The sequence below is a fragment of the Sphaeramia orbicularis genome, chromosome 13 (genome assembly GCF_902148855.1).
Source record: "Sphaeramia orbicularis chromosome 13, fSphaOr1.1, whole genome shotgun sequence".
In the NCBI taxonomy this organism is placed as follows: domain Eukaryota; kingdom Metazoa; phylum Chordata; class Actinopteri; order Kurtiformes; family Apogonidae; genus Sphaeramia; species Sphaeramia orbicularis.
In genome coordinates, this window is record NC_043969.1 from 43,404,427 (window position 1) to 43,425,418 (window position 20,992).

At 40.4% G+C, this 20,992-nt stretch overlaps 1 protein-coding gene across 2 annotated transcripts in view; it reads right to left on the reverse strand.

The window, feature by feature from the left end:
- Positions 1 to 20,992, reverse strand: part of cdon (cell adhesion associated, oncogene regulated) — a 64,223-nt gene that overhangs the window by 34,530 nt on the left and 8,701 nt on the right. For both annotated transcript variants that reach the window (XM_030152832.1, XM_030152831.1), the window contains exons 2-5: positions 5,622 to 5,760; positions 3,556 to 3,834; positions 1,944 to 2,090; positions 79 to 222 (exon numbers count right to left, since the gene is read on the reverse strand). In XM_030152832.1, the coding sequence (XP_030008692.1) occupies positions 79 to 222; positions 1,944 to 2,090; positions 3,556 to 3,834; positions 5,622 to 5,694 (643 nt within the window). In that variant the 5' untranslated portion in view covers positions 5,695 to 5,760. The remainder of the gene's footprint in view (positions 1 to 78; positions 223 to 1,943; positions 2,091 to 3,555; positions 3,835 to 5,621; positions 5,761 to 20,992) is intronic.

Consider the following 20,992-nt stretch of genomic DNA (forward strand, 5'->3'; position numbering starts at 1 on the left):
CACAAAGAAACGAGTCGTGTTAATGGACACGTCCACGTTAATGTTCTGTAGCTTAAAACTTAAAATGATGACACTTACATTTGATGGATATCTTGGTACCGTGAGGCTGCATGACGGTTTCCCGGGTAACAGGGTTGTAAGCGCCACATTTATACATGCCTTGATGTTGGGATGAAACTGAGATAATCTGAAGATTCCCAGATGGAAGAACTAAATAGTCATCTGGAAAGAGAAGGACATGTCAAAATACACCAAAACAGTGTCATATTTCAAGTTTCAGACTGAGGTTTCAGTTTCTGCTATAAAAACAGAAAAGCTGACAGATACAAACTTAACTGTAATCCTTCTTCATGGTTATTTCATCCATTTCTACCTGTTTAATAAACTGCCAACATCCATCAGGTCAGCAGTGACCTATTATTATTGCTACATTTTGAGTGATGTTTAAACTAATGCAGTTTAGATTGAGTTTCAATTGTATATTTAATGCAGAAACTAGAACAATGACTTCTAATAATATGTAGTTACAGTTTTTTGTTTTCTGTAAGTTGGGGGTTAGAGGCTCCAGAAATGAGTAGATGTTAAAAGTTCAATCAAACATCAAAGACAAAAAACTGTTGGCAGCCAGTAAGAAATCTGTCACAAGGAAATGGTTAAAAGTAGAACCACCCACCATTGATGAATGGATTGGAATTGTCTATGAGATTTATGTTATGGAGAAGATATCTATTTCCCTCAAAGCTGAAAAAGAAAAATTTTATAAGATCTGGTCCAAATGGACTGAGTATGTAAAACCAATCAGATCTGATTTCATTTGATTGTACTTGTGCTTTGTGTGAACCTATCCCCTTTTTTATGTGATGTTTTGATTGTATGCGGTGGTGCGCCCCCCCTTTACTGTTTTGTTGTTATTGCTTTAACTGAAAATTAGTGGTACGTAAAAGGAAATCCCGGGAGGGCAGTATGGATATAATCACTCAAACTTTCTACATCCATCCTGTTTTATTTTCTTAAATGATTAAGGCTGTAATTAATGTATGTGATGGACATTTGCCTTCCAAATAAAAAGATGCGTAATTACAAAAAAAGTTCAATCAAATTGTTTAGTTTTTTCTTTCTGTCCTAGAAGTTGACCTGTAATGGATTTTTAAAGGTTGATATGAAAACACTTCACAACTACGGGTTGTTGAACTTCACCTTCATGTTGATTTGTACTATTGTCATGAAAAAAATGTTCATGTCAGTTGTCAATAATTGTCACGTTAAACGTCAAATCAGTATTTCTTGCAAAGTTAAAGGCCGATTTTCCTTAATGAGTAGGAGTTGAAGAAAACAATGATAGTAACAACACAATCAGTAACACAACAAACTACAACAGAATGTATATATTGCAATGATTTTATGGTTTAGCAGTCACATCACCTGTTAGCAATGAAACCCCTGAATTCAATGAGTCCCAATACTTTTGTCAATATTACGCATTACCAATACAGCTGAGAATTTACTACTTTGACTTTGTAAGAAACTAGATATTTCTTGAACTGAACTAATCTAATACAAAGTTATAAACTGTCCCTGAGTATCAAACTAAATGTCAAAGTTCTAGGTGAGGCTTTTCTGTTTTCATGTTCCTTCAAAGTCAGTAAATCCACTTGAAGGCCAATATTAGCTTTTATCCTCTATCAGAGTTCTGCTGATGTAACTCATCCTGTCAGCGCTGGTTAATCAGTCTATCTTGCCAAAACACTAAATGAGAAACTGTTAGATAAAATAAAACACCTGTTGCACAGAGACTCCATTTATAATCTGCAAGTAAAGCAGTAAATACAGCCATATCTATCAGGGGGTTTTGTTTTTTTTTGTTTTGTTTTTTTTAGTTGATGTGGAAAGTGTATACAATCAGAGAAAACACATATCGTTCATCTGACTGGGTGTGATCGTACCTGTTGACTCTTCTATCCACTCCCCTCGTACTCGTAGCCGTGGCAGAGCTGGGGGGATGCTATGCGGTAGACGACACTCTATAAGCGCCGTGCTGCCTTCCCGCACCGATAACGTCCGCCGCCTGCCTTCTTCATATTGTGAGATTTCTGCATGGAAACCCCCCAAAGAACAAGAAGACTCCTTTAAACATCCATCTAAAATGTTTAATACCTGTTGATCCACCAATCCTATCAATACATGTAAACAATTGGGGTAAAATATAGTTTGTCATCTTTTCATTGTCATCAGAAATGACCCATTTGGACGTTCAGGGGCTCCATAGTGAACATAGAAACACTGTCATCTTCTACAATATTGATTCACCAGTAAAACCCATGAAGTTTGGTTCAATGACAGTGGCTGGAGACACTTGTTTTATATTCAGTTAATGATATCTCTGCAGGAAAACTCACTTTTTCTGGTTCTGACAACACCCACTTCAATCTGAGCTGTATGAAAATCTACATGATCAGTAAATTCAATATGGGAAAATACCTGATTTTCACTGAAAAAAAAATCGCAAAATAGAGAGCAAAGTATTATAATAAATGGTGATTTCTCCTGTTGTGGAAGTCAAAAGAGACACCAGCTTTTAAAGCCTGGATGAAAACAATGACAGATACCCTTCACTAAGAGAGGATTGGATATACACTTAATGACAAACTGGGAGAATCTGAAAAAATTTGGAAACCAGTGATGTCATATATGGAAGGGGCCGGACAGTTAAGATCCACTACATAAGCAGTAGTCCACACCGTAGCACTACACCAATTCATCTCAGTGGCTCTGGGGATGGGGAGGAGGGGTTGGGTGGGTGGGATGTCAAATTGTGTCTTTGTTTTCTGCCCCCTTCTTTTTCTTTTCTTCTCACTCTATCAATGTTGTTGTCTTTTCATTTCTGATGGGGCGTTTGTTATGTTGATATCAAAAATGAAGCATAATGGAGAATAAAGGCGATTTCAAGTCTGTACTATGATAAGGCTTCGCAATAAAAAATATCTGAAACATATAATAAATGGTGATAAATCACTTAAGAGAGGATAAATAAAGACCAAAAAATCATTTGGGAACTGCCACAGAAGTAGCACTTGGATTTTTATGGGTTAATATGACATTCTGTGCTAAACATCGGACATTGAATATGAGCCGAGTATCAGCGCAGTCAAGGCCAAGTGGCGCTACTTGAGTTGAGATGTTTGTGTTGGATCTCTAGGTTTGTTTATTGTTGCAGTGAGTGACTCTATTCATGCCTGATACAGTTCCAGATCAGGGTCGAGCCCTTCAGTGCGTTTGCAGTGTCCCGGCAGGAACAGAGCACACTGCGCAGGAAGGCCCGGGGCTCATTAAGGACACTGGTCAAGAGGCATCTGGAAGGGCGCCCGACTGAAAAACTCCTACTGCTTCCTTCCCCTCTGCCACTCAGCAGCAGGCGGCCGAGGACAGCATTCTTTCAGACCGTTCAACACTGGCTAAATGACCTTCCTCTTTGCTAAGCGGCTTCCTCCCTTTCTTTACCCCCTGCTTTGAAGTGAGTACAAGTACACACAGAGGCCTCGTTCTCCGTATCCGTACCTGCGATCGCCACGCGTGCTTGGCGGCTGGCGACGGCCGGCCCGTGCTCCGAGCGCGCCACGCATTGGTACGCGCCAACGTGACCGGGTTGAAGGGAGGAGATGGTGAGGGTGCCCCCACTGATCTCCAGTCCGGGCAGGGCGTCCGGGTCCAGGGGGCGTCCTCCGAAACGCCAGGAGACCACAGCCGATGGAGGGTTTACGGAGCAGCGCAGGTGAGCAACTGAGCCTAGACTCTGAACCAAGGAGGTGGGTTCAGAGCGGAAAGAGGGATACTGAGCTAGAAGGACAAGAGAAGAAGAAAAAGAAGGAGGAGGAGGAGGAGAAGAAGATGAAGAAGAAGGAGAGGGAGAAAATGTTGGAGAAGAAGAGGGAGAAGAAGACAAAGACGAAGGAGGAGAAAAAGTAGAAGAAGAAGAAAAAGGAGGAGGAGAGGAAGATGAAGAAGAAGATGAAGGAAGAGGAGGCAACGAAGATGGAGAAGAAGATGAAGGAGGAGCAGGAGGAGGAGAAGGAGAAGACAGAGGAGGAGGATGAGAAGAAGATGGAGAATATTATGGAGGAGGAGAAGAAAATGGAGAAGAAGATGAAGGAGAAGAAGGAAAAGGAGAAGGAGGAGAAGGAGGAGAAGGAGAAGAAGATGAAGAAGACAGTTGATCATTTTGAAACGTCTAACATATCTAACCTTAGGAAAACTGGGCCGATATTAAAATGTAAAACACAACACAAACTGAACTATTGTGTGCTGCTGTTTGTTTACATCTAAGCTAATTAAAAACATTAATTTTCCTTGGAGAATCAATACATTATCACAAAACATAGTACTGCAAGAGTCAAGTAAGGCTACGTTCAGACTGCAGACAAATGTGGCCCAAATCCGATTTTTTTGCCCATATGTGACCTGTATCCGATCTGTTAAAGACAGTTTGAACAGCACAAATCTGATTTTTTTTTTAAATCCGACCCAGGCCACTTTCATATTGGTCCTAAACCCGATATGTACCTGATATTTTTCAATTGACTTCGACTTCAGTCTGAACAGGTAGGTCGCATTTATCCGACCTTTATGTCACTGAAATCCGACAAACATCACAATTCTGCATCCCAGGAGTGTCACTTCCGTAAACAGTGCGTGCCTGTGTGGTCACATATTACGTCAGGACCTCTTTTGCACATGCGGGTCACTTCAGGGTCACATTCAGTTCATACTCAAAACTGATAGAATTTGCATTTAACATGTAATATAAAAAAATCGTATTTCACAAAAAAAAATCTGAATTGTGCATTAAGACCAGCTGTCTGAACGTAGCCTCAGTTACACGTGTGATTCTTACTAATATTAAACAGAAGGTGAGAGCTTTAGGTTTTTCTGGTCAGAAAAAGCAAATATAACATTTATAAAAAGGACACGTTTCAACAGACGTCTATTATTACTGAAATATCTACAGTCTATGCTTCTTTCTCCTCCCCTCATGTGGCACTGAAAGGTAAAGTGGTGGCTACTTTTCCGCAGTTCTTACTATTCATATTCTAAGATATACATAGAACCTAAATCCAGAGCTTTATAAATGTTTTATAGCTTTATAAACCATAAAAAAGTGAAAAACACCCCAGAGGCCACATTTGGCTTAAGTTGTGTTGTTGATAAGTGACCCTCGGTGATGTGAGACCTGCGGTGATAGGAATGTTTTGGCTGTTTTTGGAAAACAGTCGAAGACATCTTTTATTAGAGAACTTCACTTCTTCAACATTCTGGTGAACCATGAAGGGACATTTGAAAATATGCAGAGCTGAAAATATCTTTTTTTAACTCTTGGAAGAAGAAAACTCTGCAAAATGCCCAAGATGTACTGTATAATCTCCAGCAGTGAGTCTGTCAGCAATTCCATAACATACAGAGGTTTTATCTGAGGTTGTTTGCTGAAACAGCAGCTGCAGGAAACGGCTGATTAGAGTGAAAAAGTGCAGGCTGTAAAACTGAAATGGAATAAAACTGTGGGTACGTGCATGGAGCCAGTCATCCTTCACATCACACATGGATTTCATTGATAATACATGAGGACTTACACGAGCAGCTGATGAGCAGGGACTGGCTCAGACACAGCACAGTGGACAGGAGGACCCTGAGGCCACTGTCCATGGTGCACTTTGACCCCTGCCAGCAGCCCCCGAGTCCAGCACGCACTTCCTGGTCTGAGCAGCAAACCTGCAAAACACAGAGGACGAGAAAGGCGTTAAACGGCAACTCGGCAACAGAAATATGGCATGGCATCTAAATGAGAGATGTAAAGGAAGACTGACATGAGCTGGAGGATTAAAGACATGGATCACATCATCTTATACTGCATTAACCCAGGTTCTTTCAGTAAACTGTCATGGATGTATCATCAGCTCTGGGCGACGTTGGAGTCTTAGTGAATAATAATTTTCTACCAAAAATAACCATCTACTTTCTTCACATCTCACTAAGAAAGAAAAATCTCCGATTAAACTTTAAGGAAATATTGATGTTTATAAACCAAATGGACAAAAATACTGGGACACATCATGGTTACTGCTGTAAGATATCCTGTTCATGCTGATTTGAGATATAAACATCAATATTTCCTTAAAGTTTCATGATAGATTTTTCTTCCAAAGTGAGATGTTAAGAAAGTAGATGGTTAGTTGTGGTAGAAAATTATTATTTACAGTCAGAGCATGAAAAACATTTTAGAAATTTAGAGGTAGAACACTGAAAATCATAGTCATGGATACAAAAAAAAAAAAAAAAAAAAAATCAACGTTTAGAGAAGTTAAGTAAAAACCATCTATGAGGCATTTTGGAAGCAAAGATAACAAAACCAAACTAACCAATGGAATGATATTTATCACAATATAAAACTATATTATAACATTTGTCATTATTGCTTTGTATCCCAGACCCCTGTTAGAACAGAAACACCTGAATTCAATGTGTCCCAATACTTTTGTCCATATAGTGAATTTTCACACCACCACCCACAGCATACATTCTGACTTTAACACTGATACTTCAATCCAAAGCCCAACTCAAAGGAAACAGATGCATTATTTGTGTTTTCCTGTACCTTGCTAATTTATATTTTCACTCTGGATTTGGTACATCATGCCTGCTCTGAGTGAGGACACACAACTCTTTTTGTAAATGTCTTAAATGTCATTAATCTTATTCTTATGCAGTACTAGTGTAATTCAACAGGTGACATCAACAGAATATTCTATTTGGATGATCTGAATTGGGCCTTTTTTCCAGTAACGACATGTGAGATATGCTGATATTATTCTACTTTATAGGATTCTTCAGAAAATGTGTACAACATAAACAGAAAATTAATCTAATTTGCATGTTTTGTTGCAGATTGTGACATATAGCATCACTCAACAGGAGTAAAGACAGAGACGTTCTCTGGAAGAGATGGATGAATCCAAAGAAACATCCACGTATCTGGCCAAGAAGGAGAAATTTTCCTACTGTTAACACCCAGATGTCTGAGATATTAATGGATGAGTAATGTGTAATTTCTCTGTCTAACTCCATCCAACACATGATTCTGACAGAAACCGGATAAAAGTGAGATGATCAGTGTCCATCCATCCTTCCATCCATCCATCCCAAGACAGTTATACAGAAGCACAGGAGGCTCTAAAAGGGTTACATATTATGACAGAGGACATCAACAGGTTTATTGAAATGAGCAAATATAGAAAACCTGCCTTTTATACTTTAACCCATAAGACCCAGTGTTACTTTTGTGGCAGTTCACAAATGAATTTTTCTCTTTATTTAACCTTTCTTAAGTGATTTATTATCATTTATTATAATATTATCCTCTGTATTTTGCATTTTTCAGTGTAAATCATATATTTTCCCCTATATTTAATTCACTGATCATGTAGATGTTCATGAAAACTCAGAGTAAATTCAATGGTTATTATATCAAAACAGAGAAAACTGAAAAATATGTGACTTTTTCAGCAAATCTATCATTAACTGAACATAAACCAAGTGTCTCCATCCACTGTCATTGATCCAACTCCATGGGTTTTACTGGTGAATCAATGTTGTAGAAGATGATGGTGTTTCCATGGTAACTATGGAGCCTCTGAACATCCAAATGGGTCATATCTGGTGACCGTGAAAAAATTACAAACTGTATTTTACACTCATTATTTACATGTATTGATAGGATTAGAGGATCAACAGGTTTAGATCAGTAGATGGTTGTGGTGGCTGTTTGGGTCTTTATGGGTTAATGGAGTGTGCATATCAGCATGTCAACACAAATATTAGTGGAATATTAATTTCCATTAGCAGTGTAAAGTGCTTATTAGGAATTCTTTCTTTTCCAGAATAAGGGCAAACACTGGGACACACTTAACAGTTCACACTTGTCTCAGGTGAAGCCTACTGTTACTGTTATGGTTCTTTCTATTTTGGACAAAATGCAGGTGAACCACAACACCACTGGTTCCGTGTAGGTGGAAAAGTTCCTACAAGTGGGAAAAAAAAAAAAAAAAAAATTCTATTAGGTTCCCAGTGAATCCTTCTAATCTCCACGACACATCCCCTTTACACACTCCTTGATCTCCACCTCCCACCCTCTCCTCTGACCCCTCTTCTCACCCACTTCAGTGTCTCCACAGAGGATGGAATGTCCTGCCTCTGCCTCAACCCCCCACCCAACCCCCTCCACCCACCGTCCCACTGGGCTGCCGAGGTCTCCCGCTAATGGAGTGGCTGTGGAGAGACTGTCGCCTCACTCTTAATATCACTCTCTTGTTACACTGTGTTGCTTCCTCATAGGTTCACTGTAGCCTGAAGTGCAGGCCCACAGACGAACACAGGAGACAAGAGAAGAGCCAAAGCCAGAGACAGAAAAGGAGTGGAGGGCACGTAATTAGGAGCATTCCTCTATCCTTTTCAACCCGACCCCCTCCGACTGCGGCACCTCCTCCTCCTTTTTCTGAGAGTAATCCAGGCAGGCTTTGATCCCGGGTTCCTGGTTGGTAACCGGGGTTTGAGCCTCAGGCCAGAGAGACAATGGCCGTCCAGCTGTGATATTCACACTGGTGCTTCGGTAGCTCGCAGACATTAGCGGAAGGGCTAACCGGGGCTGAAGGGTGGGTCAAATTAAAAGGATGATGTCTGGGTGGGATCGGTGAAGCTGAACAGGTTTCTAACTCTGCCCCCTCCCTCTCAAACCTAAACACTGTTTCATCTGCCGGACAATCGAGTGGGTCAATTAGTTTAGCCTTTGCTCAAGGTTGAAGTATGGGAAGAAAATGGAAATAGAAGGACAAAAAAAAGCAGAAAATACCCACTCACAGTCACAGTTTCATGTCAGTAAACACACAAAGGATCCACCTAGGGATGCGCTGATTGGAAAATTCTTGGACGATTCTGATGTTACTTTTTGTCTTTGTTTTGGTTTTATTACCCATCCCAGCCTTAAAAAAGAAATCTTCATTATATAAAGAAGCTGCTTGTCCAACGGGATACCAAACAACACTTACATGGCATCAACTGAGTATAAAGGTGAAGACGCACCAACCCAATTTTCAGCGGTCGGACATCATCGGGCAGTCTGGCGAGGTCGGTGACATGAGTCTGGTTAGTGTGTTCTCTGCGATCGGCCATCATTAATGCCATTGCCAGTCTTTTCGCCTGATTCAACATGTGTGATCATCCACTACCCGTCGCTCAGTCGAACCAATCTGATTGGTGGAGGGATAGCCCTTGACTACTGAATCAGTGAACAAGAAGTTTCCATGTGAATCCAGCTATGCCAAGGTACTTCACATTATTATTGTCTTCTATAATACGCCATGAACTGCTCATATCGTATCTGAATGAGTGCCAATCAGTGTTGCCTATGGACTTCATTCATTCCAGGAAGTCAACACTGTTAGCATTGTTAGCATAGTGCGATTTCTCCTTAGTTTTCACCTGCGACATCTTTCGTCTTCCACAAGAAGAAGCCTGAGAGCTGACAACACCAGTAACTTCTTATTACTAGCCAACTGTTTAACGAGTACAACAACAACAACCCTCCTTGACTACTCAACACTCTCTGCTGACAAAAATGACAGATGACAGCAAGCTCTGTGTTTAGAGAGATGTTGCGTCATTTTTCAGTTTTATGTCTCGCGCAAGTCCAGAACGTATGCTGAACTCGGTAGTCGATTTGACCATGTCAGGGAGACGGGAGCCAACTGATTAGTCGGGCTACCTTTTCTGGTGACGATTGGCAGTCGGGCTGGTGTGTCTTCACCTTAAAATGTCTTGAAATTCCATAAATTTGCTTGAACTAACATCTAATAATACTGTCTAACATAACAGTACACAATATATAATTGATCCTATAGTCAAAGTTATCCCACAATGGTGTAATCATGAATTAAACTATTTCTACACTTCTCATAATAATATATAACATCAACACTGTGTTATCCTTTGGTAAAACAAGTGTAAAACCAGGATTTTTGCACAGCACACAGTACAGCACACTAACTCTTGCAGTAGAAGTGGACTAAATGGGCGTTTTTAATGCTCACAGACCAGAAATTATCACTATAAATTCATTTATAGGCCTAGAAGCAAACTGTGATGCATCATTCTGTGTAAAAAAAATAAATAAATACTGTGTTTATACTGATGCTGATCCCATTAAAATGAATATTACACTGATCTTATTCACAGTGTGAAGCAATGATGTTCACATAAGTGATTACATAAGTATATCTGCATCTGCAAATGAGATATGAGACATGTAGTAGTCAAAATTAATTTGTTGTATTAGTTTTAGCTTTTTTTTTTTTTTTTAAAGATCATGTAAGAAAAGGCTTTAATACCCTTGAGTCTGAACCTTTTTTTTAACATAATGATGATTTCTCTGGCACAAATGGCAAATAAGACGACCTCAAATTATTTTCTATGCTATAAAACTGTTATTACTGGAATAACAACAACTAGAGATGAAGGTCAACTTAAATCACATAGTGTTGGATCAGTTTATACGTTTATATTAAGAAGCTTGGTTTGAAGCTTGGTTTGAGCGTATAAAAGCACAGAAAACAACCTCAATAATCTCAAAACCATTTCCAGCATAATGTGTAGTGTAATTTTCTTTTGAGTTAAAATGAATTTAGTATCTGTGAGAAACTGGTATCAAAGCCAATGTGTCAGTATCGAATGATGGAATGATTCCCAGCCCTACATCCTGATCAAAAGATGATCGCAGTTATTACTAATTCATTTTAATTTGATCCAGAACTTGAGACGCAGATGCTTTATTGTAGCTCTCACTCTTCATCTTACTGTTGCATCCTGAGAGGAGGAGAGAAGAGGCAGGAAATAATAAACTCTCCCAGCTCCTGGCTCACGCCCCCTTCTCACCCTGAGGTCAAAGGTCAGAGAAGAGCAGAGGGAGAGGGTGAACCAGCGGGTGTCTGGTGGCCCTGGTTCAGCCCCCAGAGGTCAAACCCTGGCTCTCTTTGCTCCACTCACACGCTTACATTTTACACTGCCTCTACACACACTGCCAAGAATTCCACCAAAACAGGTGTAAAAGCGCTTAAAAGAAACAATAAAAAACTAGTAAAAAAAAAAAAAAAAAAAAAAAAAAACAATCACACAGCTTTCTCAGTGGCTCAGATTTCAGCTTGATTGCGGCTCGGCTGCTACTGAGAGCGATCTGTAATCTTGACTTCAGAGCTGTGTGTTATGAATGTGGTGTGTGCTCTGCATTTCAGACCCACAGTGGAGAATGTACATGCTCATTCAGGCAGATCAAACCCACATCTTGCAGGCTAGCATTTCTCCGTCCCACGAGTTGCAACAGGCCCTCCACACTGCCCCCATGTCATCAGTGGAAACTATCTTTCTCTCTGCCGGAATAATGATATATAATTACAATAATAACAACAGCACTATGAAAATGCGCAGCCCAACGCGGGCACATTGGCACACAGTAAAACAAGAAACCAGAGCTGATTCAGTGACAGCCTCTCTTGAACTGTTTTAACACTTTACTTCCTGGTGGTGGGCGTAGCAGCCGGGCGCTGCAGCCCTGACTGGGCGCTCTTATGTAAACACACACACAGCTGCCTATCTGGCCCTTCAATCTGGCACAACGAGGAAACACAGGGGCATCATTTCAGCCTCTTATCTGTTTGGCTTCCCTCTGACATCCGCCACCATGAATCCAGTGGAGACAGGACACTCGGAGGATATCTTGTTTCCCTCATCACAGGGAAGCGTCCTGATGCTGGCAGCGCTGCCTCGCAATGGCTGCTTCCTCCTGAGCAGTAAAGGTGGCAAAAGTGCACACGTTCTTGACTCAAAAAGCAGGACAGATATTTGATTAAAGAGACTGCGCACTTCATTTCTACATGACCATCCACGATGACAATTTCAATTCAATATGAAACTCAGGTCGTTTTCATGGATGAAAATTCTTATGTATATCCCTGGTGTCTTCCATACTTCTATTACCTCTCTTCTCCTTTATAGAGAGGTCAAGTCACACCTCCTCTGGGCCTCATTATGGAAAAAACCTTCATTTTTTTTATTCCATTTCACTCATGCCATCATTTCACATATTAGAAGACAGTTTTACAAATCAAGAAAGTCACACTTCGTTGTAATAGTGTTTAAGGATCAGATAAAAATAGAACAAAAAAAAGCTACACACCCAAAACTCCCACAAATGTTGTCATAACTCTCTCCTTCCACAGCCTGAAGACATCTCTGCAGTGTCAACATAACCAGACTGTAGTGATTTTCACCTCATTTAGTAGTTTTCACCTCATTTTTGAAGATTGAGGTTAAATGTTTAGAATTAAAGGTTGTTTTGGTTTTGCATGAGATGCAGGCCACTGAGCCTTACTTTCCCATCTTTACTATAAACTGTAACTTCCTTGGCTTGTAAAATATACACTGAATGTGTAGTTTAGGGCACAATTCACAGGATCAGACACTTACTGGCCTCTCATAAAGATTTTTTTCTTTTTTGTCAGAAAGATGGAAAAAAGTTAATTCTTTTACTTCGACATGTACAGGTTTTAGCTGAAACATGTCAAGGTAAAAGAATTCACTTTTTTCCATCTGTCTGACAAAAAAAGAAATCTTCAGAAGTTCTACTAGACAGTATGAACCCAATCTCGCAATTGACCACCATCCATACTTTTCTGAGGTAAGGTATGATGGGGTACACTTTAAATACAGTAGCAACAGTGAAAAACACAAACATCACACAAACTTCACAATACTACATGAGCATGTGTGAAGTCTTATTGAACCATTACAATACAAATACCTGAAAGCTACTCAAGTATTTGCCCTTCATTACTTCCAAACACAACCTTTTTGGAGTCATTTGAGTACCAAAGGGCTGCTGTTGGTGCATCAGAGCTGCAGCAGCCTCCTGGTGTTTGCCGTTGGTTTTCACTCAGCTGTGCAGTCTTGTGAAGCGAACAGCCTCCAGGCCCCCGCCTCAGTCAGCGGCACCAGTTGTGACCTGTTCCTCCTCTGCCCTCCAGGTCTTTGATGCTCCGCCGCATTGCTTTTGTCCCTGTTTACCCAATATGACAGGGATATGGGCCTGCCCCACATGGGGGCAGATGGGGCTTTAAGTAGTTCCTGCAGTGAGGACGCCAGAAAAGAAGTGCAGGTGCTAAACTCCCCCCAATCCACTCAAGCCTCGATCCCCTTTCCTTTCCCTGAGGGCATGTTGTCAGTGTGTTTATTTTCTCCTGTGTCATCACCAGGGATCCCTCTTGTCCTACAAGCGGATAGATGGGGTTATTCCTGTGTGAGAGCTTTGTATTTCTTTAAAGATGGGTAAATAAAGCGGCAGCAGCTCTACAGTGTCTCTGCAGACTCCTACAGGAGGAAGCATGACTGATGAAACACAGATAAGACAATAAAAACTCAAACTCGCACACAGTAAATGCATGTTTGTCGAGAAAGCGCATGTTTTTTCTTCTCCACACTTAAGCTAGGTGTCAGTCAAACATTTGCCAAACATACATGGGGTCAACCCCCCTGACCCAAAAGAAACAGGAACTTTTCCACTTGAACTCACTGACACTAACCTCATTTATTTTCATAAACTGTCCCGGTGTCTGTGTATCAGCTTTCAGTCTGTTTTGTATGCAGGATGTCTGTTTAATTTATATCTACTAGGTCCCACCTTAAGAATGGCCATAACATGAATGCAAAAAACAGAGAGTAACACAAGATCAGATTTGGGAAAGGAGGGAAAAACTGGAGCATGGGATTTTTTTCCTTTCAGTATTATAGTCTGAAGGTTTGGTAGAAGTTGCTTGGAGGCGTGAGGGAGTGGGCCGTTGGCTGCAGATCAGCGCTCAGACGTCTTTCAGGCTTCATCTGACAGGGACTTCCCCTCTGTCAGAGGCCACTTTAGCTTTTGTCAGAGGTGGGAAGCAACAAAGGACAAACAGATGTTACTGTACCCGCTTTCAGGTATCTGTCCTGCACCTGGATATTTATTTTATATGTATCTCTGGATCTCTATGAATGCCTGTAACTTTTAAAAACACAATATCTCAGATAAATCTTCATGCAAACTTTGCAAAAATGTTCAGTTGGACTCAAGCACAAACTGAGGTGATGTAGGTCTCAGATTATTCAGCACTGGAGACTTGATGCATCAGACTGAACTTATGATTCCTTTTCGGGCTACATTACCAAGACAGGCTTGCTGGTTTAGTTTCCATGCAAATGAGAGGAACCGCTGATCATCCCCTCTCAACATCAAGACCAACTTCAACTTAATGGAAGTCACAATAACAAAAAAAAAAGTCATTTGCTTGGTGTGCTGTTGGTGGATACCAAGTACAGCAAACATAATGAGACAGAAACAAACAGAAAGAGTCATATATTTTAAGTTAGAGCTGGAACTTTTCTAAAAAAAATTTAATCTTTTTTTTTTAATTTTCAATCATATAGATGATTTTAATCAACTGTTTTTTGGCTATATGAATGAAAAATACTCTTTTTACTAAAATTGTATGGCATATGTGACTGTAGAAGACATTCACAATTCATATATTACAAGAAAACAGCCATTTTTTCAGTGGGAGAAGTCACTCATTTGTGATTTAGGCAGGGTTTTTTTGGGCAATTTTCAGAAGTAAAACCTCTATTAATCAAATTAATGTGATATATTCCCAAGTGGTCAACTATTTTGCAGATTGCAGTGACGTTAACATTCTTTGTGTCAGTATATTTATTACACAAACACGATTTGTTAATAGTCTTAACATCGTGGATCACTAAAGCTGCTGGAGCTCTAAAAAACCCACCAGGGATAAAGTTTGCAAATTAGCCATTATCACTGTAAATCCCACATACGTTACATCAGACACATTCCTTCTATATGTAGTAATGCTTATATGCATCATCCCTGTCAAATAAATACATAAATAATGATAAAACTTACATTAATGGCATCAGTTTCAGGTAGCTTTGCACAGAAACAGCTGTTACAAATGCCCTGCAAAGACCTACTTCAGAACTCTGCACTTAAAGTTGACCGAGTACTTTACTTCTCCTTTTACTAGCGTCTTCTTGTACTGGCACAAAGAATCTGCATGCTTCCTCCACCTCTGCTTATTTTAAAGATGGACTAACACGGGGCTGATGACTAGAACTGAAGCTCAGAGTTCAGAGATAAATACATTAAGTGTAAGAAAGCAGTGGGGTGTAAGAGAAAGTGCAAGTCTTTTCTGGTATGATGGTCTAATCTGACCTGTGCACTGAAGCTGATTCACATGCTATATCCCGAACCTGTCTGCACTCGCCTCACATCTCCCTGACAGAGGATCTGCAGTGCACATTCCTCAGCTCCACAGAGAGACCGAGACAAACTCCCAGAAAGAAACACAACCATGAGAGAGATGGAAGATAAATTCACAAACAAGAAAATAAGAGGCGATGGGGGGAAAAAAGGCACACAAAGGAAAATGGAAAGAAAAGCTCTCTGGGATAGTGGGGAAAATGAGAAGGGGGGTATAAAGAGGTGAAACATTCAGAGAGAGGTGAAAAGTTGCCAAGCCCCAACTCATTTCTCCTCCCTCTTTATTTGGCTCCGAGATAGAGACGTACAGATAATAGCTGAGCTCGTATCCACATCTGCCAAAACTGACTGATGATTCAGCCCGACTGCATTCAGCTCGGCCCAGAAACTTGGGAAGAGCCTCCTGAGAGAAGAGACTCTAGGGGACCATTATGGGCTTCCTCTATTGGTCTGGGTGATCCCACTGAGGCAGCCCGGGGCCACAGAGGAAACTAATGAGTGGAAACACTGGGCCTCTGGTATGGCCCTAACTCCATCTGATTAAAGACTGAGACGTTATTAAAAGTAAGACAGACTCAGAGAAGAGAGAGAACTAAAGGAATACAAAGTGAAGAGAGGGGACATGATTTGGAATCAATTGAGGGAATTAGGAGGAAAAAGAAAGGAGTCTTTTTTTTTGTTTTGTTTTAAGAGAAAATCACATTCCAGAGGTTTAGTCGTTCCATAATATATAAGACGACTGCCCTGGTCTGAGCCTGACATCCCTTAGAAAGTTAATGCAAGTGTCCTCAATGAATCATTGAAACGCAGTGTGAGAGAAGAAGATAAATGAGGTATGGCTGAATGAACTGTCTACTTTTCCAACCCTGTTTCTCAGAAATGACATTCTTATAACCAAACTGTAACAGCAAGAACACGTTTTATAAAGTCAAATATTATTCTGTGTCTTAATTTCAAAGTACGACTGAGTAATAAGGTCAAAAAAAGTTTTTAACAACATAATTATTTCAGTAAATGTCAAATCATGATTTCGTTGCCAGTTTAAAGGCTGATTTGGGTTATTTATGGAAACCAGAGGGTTATTTGTGGTTTGAAACTCTAAACTTTATGGGCAGAACATGAACATCTACCAAACAGCACTAAACATTACACAAATCTAGAGGTAGAAGGTTGAAGATAGTTATAAAGATTCAATCTTTTGCAACATGGCAATATGCAGACATCCAATGAAGCAAAAAAAAAAAAAAAAAAAGAAAACCTACAGAAAAATAAAAATTTATACCACAATAATGATAATAATGGCAACATTATACTGTGTAATTTCCAAGCTCTATTTCAAAGGTGATAAGATAAGATAAGATAAGATAAGATAAGATAAGATAAGATAAGATAAGATAAGATAAGATAAGATAAGATAAGATAGTGAATTCTGAACATTAAACTGTCCAGATACTGGCGAGAATCTGGTGATGCGAGACATTCACAATAAGAATCAATATATTGTGTTATATTGTGACACTGTAGCAGAACAAAGTAACGCAATTTTATAAATCTACTTTTATGAAAGTACTCATAATCATGTGCACAAAATATGACTCTTTTACCTTGTATTTGTATTCCTGACAGTCCCTGTAACATTGCGATCCATCCATCCATCATCACTACTTCTAATACCAGCTGGTTTTGACGACAGTATTTTAGGTTAAATACACTTTAAGGTGGAGTTACTGACAGCAAAGTGAGAGAAAAGTATCAAGGCTTGAACAGAAAAGTTTGCAAAGATGAGCAAAAAACTCACAATCTACAATATTTATGAATATAAATAACCAATTATTTCCTAATCAAAACCAAAGTGCTGTTATTGTCTGCACCTAAAACTCTTACAGGTGTTGAAATGTAAATACCGCTCATCCTTTACTGTTTCCTTGCAACAAAACCAAAGCACTGATTATGTCTTTGTCAGAACATGAACTTACTCCAAACGGCTAAAACTAGTCGTATAAGAGCAGACTGTGTTGGCTTTTCAGACATAACCGTCTCTCTGTGGACGTGGAACAGAGCATGAGCAGTCCACAAGGGTGACTCCGGGGCCAGGCGGGTCCCAGATCCCGGCCCGGTGCTGCCTCGGCCCCTGACAACACACACTGCTGTAGTGTGGGATGAGATGAGAGGAACGAAAGAAAAGGAGAGGCCCCTGGGGATCAGACAGTCACATCCCACAAAGGCCTGTTTACCAAGGACACACACACCCCCTCCCTCCCTCCACCTCCTCCTCCTCTGAGGCCAGACCCTCCCAAAGTGCCAGGGCCGGGACCTGGGAGACAGCGCTAATTCTGCCCCGAGGCTCGTTGGCCGAGGACACAAACAGAGAGCTGAGAGGGGGAGAAAGAGGGAGGGAGGACAAAAAAGAAGAATGAAACAGTGGGGCAAGAGAGCCGGACCTGAATGGTACAGTATGTAAGACCCATCTTAATTGGAGATTGTTCAGCAATGTCTTGTTTTTCCTGGGAATCTGTGAGGGGGGAAGGCCCGGGAGGGTGGGGAGGTACGGTTGTTTCCCAAGGTCCTGAACAGCGGGATTAACTACAGGAGCGAAACTCAATAGCGGCCTCGGACACTGGAAACAGATCCCTGGGTATCGCCGGCATACAAGGCCACTTCGAGACCTTTTGCAAAGCACATGTAACTAACAACCCTTTCCCATTGTCGGAGCTCTCTGGGCCCTTCCGGCTGATTTCACAGGCCTTTCAGCCCGCAGGGGAACGTCTGCTCAGAACGAAAAAGGTAATTCTGATGGAAAGGAGGAATGCACAAGAAGGCCTTCTTGCCTGCGGGGTGTGTTATAACACTGATCTCCAACATGTGCCAAGAGTCTGATTCATCACGCCAGGCGAGAGGGGAGCTGGGATTGTGCAGCCGTGGCACCGGGGTAGGAGAGGCCACGGATTCACATTCCTCTGTATCAACCTCGATTAGAGAGATGATGGGAAAACGAGTCGATGCAGGGGAGGGAATAAATGATCACATTTGCAGAATGTCTCGAAACTCTCTGAGGGAGTCAGGACAGTATCTGAAATGATGTTGTGTGGGCTGTGAACTATGGGCAAGCAGTGATCTGATCCAGCTGCCCCCCCCACACCCCACCCCTCCTTTTTCCCCTTCTCCCTTCGGTGCAGTCCCTCCCCAGCTCTCCTGGATTCCATCACTGCCTGCGTCTCTACGGCAACAAGCACAGAGGACGCAGACAACAGTTTCTGCTCAGTCTCCTCCTGATGGGTCTCTGGCTGCCGACCAAAACTACTTTCAAACTAAAACATATATTAAATAATGTAATTCCAAACATGTGTAACATAAACAAAACGACAAGGTGTCCAAATAGATACTAGCAAGAAACTCACTTTTACAAAACCATGCACAGAGAAACTGCATTCTTTCAGGGTATTTGCCTCTTTCTTTGTTTGTTCCTTGAAAAGGCGTGAGAAAGAAAGTACACAAGAGTATTTTCATTTCTCAGAATGATAAATTGATCCTCCAAATATAATGGAGTGATGGCCGTATATATATCCACAGGGGGAGGATTTACGAGAGAGAGAGCCGTGTCCGCGAAAACCTGAACCCCACAGCCAGCCAGCAGAACAAAAACAAACACATGTAAAAAGGTTAAAATATAATTAGTCTTCTTCACCGATCCCACAAATCTCTTGCAAAAACCCAAACAAACAAGCCAGTTCCCTTGTACGTACAAGTTTGAGGACACAAAGATAAATATGCAGTCCTAAGCGGAGTGTGTAAATGCTTTATTTAGTTTGTCTAAATGTTTATCCGTCTTGCCTTGTAACACTCCACGCTTGTTGTGCGGCAATCGAGAGATCACAAAACAAACTCGGCGGTGATACGTCAACACACACCGTCATCCGAGTTTCCACTTCTGGCTCTCGGTCAAATCATAAAAAACCTCTCCAACATGTTTAGGGTCCAGGCCCACTCAGCGTTGCAGTGTTGGAGGTGAGAAGAGCTTTTGGCACATGATGCATGCCTCGGGTAAGGCCAAGAGAAACACCACCTCATGACAACAGCAACACATAACAATAATACAGAAACCATAGCACATGCTTACACTGTGCATACTGTGTGTGTCTGCTACTGTGTCAGCATAAAAAGATGACATATTTATTTTACTTGATTAAAGTTGGTCAAACTCAACATGTGGATCCATCCATCACAAGGCAGAAAAGCTGCGCAATACCTCATCAATGCAAAGTCAAACTAAGGCACGACTTACTTTCTGTTTGACTCAAAAAGAGAAGTGCTTGTTTCTTATTTTCTCATCTGATAAACAATGATTTACTCTGATTTCGAGGATATTGGACACAGAGTTTGTATATTTGCAGCAAACCACCAGCAGATCACACTCATTCTTGGTGAGTTTATCAAACAATCAAAGCAGGTTCCACCAACAAGATCATCAACTACAGCTTACAAAGATACAGGAAAGAAATGTTTGGCTGCATGGAGTCAGTTAATCTTGATAATGGCGATAAACTCATCATTTCTTGTTTGCATTTAAAGGCTTGTAAGTGAAAGCTGAATAAACCAGGTTGCTAATTCAAAGCTTAAACTCAGAGTCAGAATTTGACAAACGTTTAACATAGTGAAGGTGAAAGAAGATAATCAGTCAATGTGTCTGTAAACAATATGAATTACTGAGCTCCTTTTTTTTTTTTTAAAGATAAGCAACTGAAAACCACAGACTGGGCTTCAGGTGTTTTCCACTGAAATTATACTGAACATCTATCAGACATTTGTTCTATTTATGCTGAACAACACATTGCATTATCATTTTTATGCCCAGTATTAAACAACCTAATTCCTCCTCAAAAATCACTTGATAAGAGTCATCACAGTGCTATACTTTATGTTTGGTGAACTGAAATCCGATGTATAGCAAGTCTTCTGTGTAAAAACTCTGCAAATCACCCTCCTACACAATCATCCCAATCATTCTAGAGCTTTTAAGTCTGTCCAAGTAAATCTATTTAAGTAGTCTGGTGGAAATTTCTGAATTTTTTTTCATGGCACAATACACAAAATATGGCTGCATCTTAATTATTTTCATTGCTGATTATATTCTCAGTTTACTGGTGAATTTTTTGGTCAAGAAAATAGTAAAAAAAAAAAAAAAGAAGGAAACAAAAGTGACAAGGTGTTATCCTTAAGTATCTTTGAATGTCTCACAATCCAAAGATAATCAGATTACTGACACAAAGAAAAGACAAAAACAGAAAATATTCACATTTAAGAAGCTGGAATCTTTATAATATTACTCAGACAGACTCATTAGCCAAATAGCTATGGATTATTTTAGTAGTTGGGAAATTGATTGATCATTGCAGCCTCAATAAACATTTTTGTGACATATTTCCTTTTGTGTTTGTGTCACTTACATTGCAAACTAGAACAATTCCAGTGTTTCAGTGTTTTGTGACTACACTTATGCACACTCTGATGTTGAAAAAGATTCTATTATTATGTTTGTTCTGGTTGCTCTATGTCTAGATTTCTGAAAAGTTCTGCTTTGGCAACAATTTGTCACAT